General features: G+C 43.5%; 1 protein-coding gene across 1 annotated transcript; it reads right to left on the reverse strand.

The window, feature by feature from the left end:
- LOC137831713 (E3 ubiquitin-protein ligase ATL31-like) lies at window positions 1-1,499 on the reverse strand. Its single transcript, XM_068639499.1, has one exon. It carries the CDS (start codon window positions 1,430-1,432, stop codon window positions 215-217), a length of 1,218 nt encoding a protein of 405 aa, XP_068495600.1. The 5' UTR covers window positions 1,433-1,499; the 3' UTR covers window positions 1-214.
- Between the last annotated feature and the right edge of the window lie 519 nt (window positions 1,500-2,018).

Here is a 2,018-nt window from a genome sequence, read left to right on the forward strand (position 1 = left end):
TTTTCAAAACAATGGATACTGAATTTTTTTTATCACTGTAAAATCTAAAGTTAACCAAAAAGCTTAATCTTCTGATATGATCACAATTACTACAAAATAAACTCGCTAAACTAGCTTATTAATAACACACCCCTGTACAATTTTTGCAGCCAAAATAAAAATATTGAATAAAAGGAAAAAAAAAAAAAAAAGTTACATGGACAAGCTTCTCCGGTTAAACCGGTGGCCGAGCCGAGTCAACGGCCGTCCGCGGCATAATCGGCGCGGTGGAAGACGACGACGTTCCTTCAACGTCGTTATTCCGCACCCTGGGGGATCTAATAGACAGCGCCCTTGCGAAAAACGGCGCAGCTATCGAGAAAATCCACCGGTCCGATTTCAAACTCCGGTCCAACCGCCTTGACTGTTTCCCCCTACTACTCCCTTCTCCTCCGGTTCGGTAACCCTGCCTCGAACTACCTTCTCTCGGTAACACGATCAAGCTACTTGCACGATGCAATTGCCGGTTTATTACCTGCTTGCGAACCTCCAAAGGAAGTCTCAGAGTGAACCGGTCAGTGTTTTCGCCCGGTTGAACGATCGAGTGGCCGGTGGAATGCGACTTCGAGAACCGGCGAAGCCGGTTCGACCGCGATCCACGTGTGCGGTTCCGGTTCAGCGTTTTTTCCAGAGAAAGAACTTCCGGTTCGGTTAAGAAACGGTCAGAGTCCGCGTTTTGCTGCTCTGGCGCGGCTTCGACTGCGTCGTTTTGGGCTTCAACGTCTGGCGTTAACGATTGAGGATCGGGAACAGCGTCGGCGCCGTTGTTGGCGTCAGAATCCATGGATTCTGTTGGTACGAGGTTGGCGCGGCACACGGGACACGTGGTGTGGGAGCTCAACCACTCGTCTATGCACTCGGGGTGGAAAACGTGGTCGCACTTGGGGATCAAACGCAGCGTTTCGGTATCCTCAAACTCGCACAAACACACCGCGCATTCCAAGTCTTCTTTTCCGATCTTGTGGATCTTGACCTCGGAGTATTCGAGGGTGGGGAAGGTTTGGATGACGGCGGGGTCAAGGCCACGCGCGACTCTTCTGGAGCGTGCGGAGGTGAGAGGCCTAACGCTGTTGGAAGGCGCATCGGCGCAGTGGCGTACGTAGATGGAGAAAACGGCCATGACGAAAAGCGCCGCCACTAGTATGACGATGATTGCGGCTAGAGAGGGGTTGAAGCGGTTTAGGTTTGGGTCGGTGTTTGGATCGGACTGGGGCTGGCCCTGCGCGACGGCGATTGGAATTGACGGCAGCAGGAATTGGAGGAGCAGGAATAGGGTTGCGTGGTGATGGTGTTTCTTCATTTTGTGGAATGAAGAGTGAGAGAAAGTGTGTGTTGTTATGTTATTTAAAAGAGAGTGTTCTTGGTCAGAGTGCAAACGTGCTACAGCTAGCATTGGAAGCTTCCACTGAAAGTGGAGAAAATATTGCTTCCTTCAACACACAAAACAAACATTTCATGATTTCACAAAAATATTCAATTTCTTCTAAAACTATAAAGGAACTACCTGGGATTTAGCGTAATTTTAGCAAGATCATTCAAAAAAAAATCTTTATTTATAAAATTAATTATTAATAAAAACTTCCCTCCTATTAGTTACAGTAAAATATTTTTCATAAAACATGTCTTATTGTTTTCGAAATAAATTAATTTATGTAATAAACAAAAATTTGGACATTGGTTTACTCGTATTACTTGAGGGATTTATTCACTGTGTGATTGATTATAGCCAAACATATAATAATACGAACAATTTTCCAAATAATAATTTTACCAAATTTCGATAATATATTGCAGAAAAAAAGGAAAAAAATGAAGCCTAAATTCTCTGTATTTGTTTTCTGGTTAATTATAGACAAAAACTGGTCATCCGTTAGTTACATGACCAAATCCATGGAAATTCAATAAAAAATAATAATTAAATGGTTTAATTTCCACATTTTTTTAGTGTAGATTTTACAGTCGTTATGTAAAAATAAAAT

This window comes from Phaseolus vulgaris, chromosome 6 (genome assembly GCF_000499845.2).
Source record: "Phaseolus vulgaris cultivar G19833 chromosome 6, P. vulgaris v2.0, whole genome shotgun sequence".
NCBI lineage: Eukaryota > Viridiplantae > Streptophyta > Magnoliopsida > Fabales > Fabaceae > Phaseolus > Phaseolus vulgaris.

Bases quoted from the DNA above. Each gene is read 5' to 3' on its own strand.
- LOC137831713 (XM_068639499.1), bottom strand. From the start codon at position 1,432: ATGCTAGCTGTAGCACGTTTGCACTCTGACCAAGAACACTCTCTTTTA.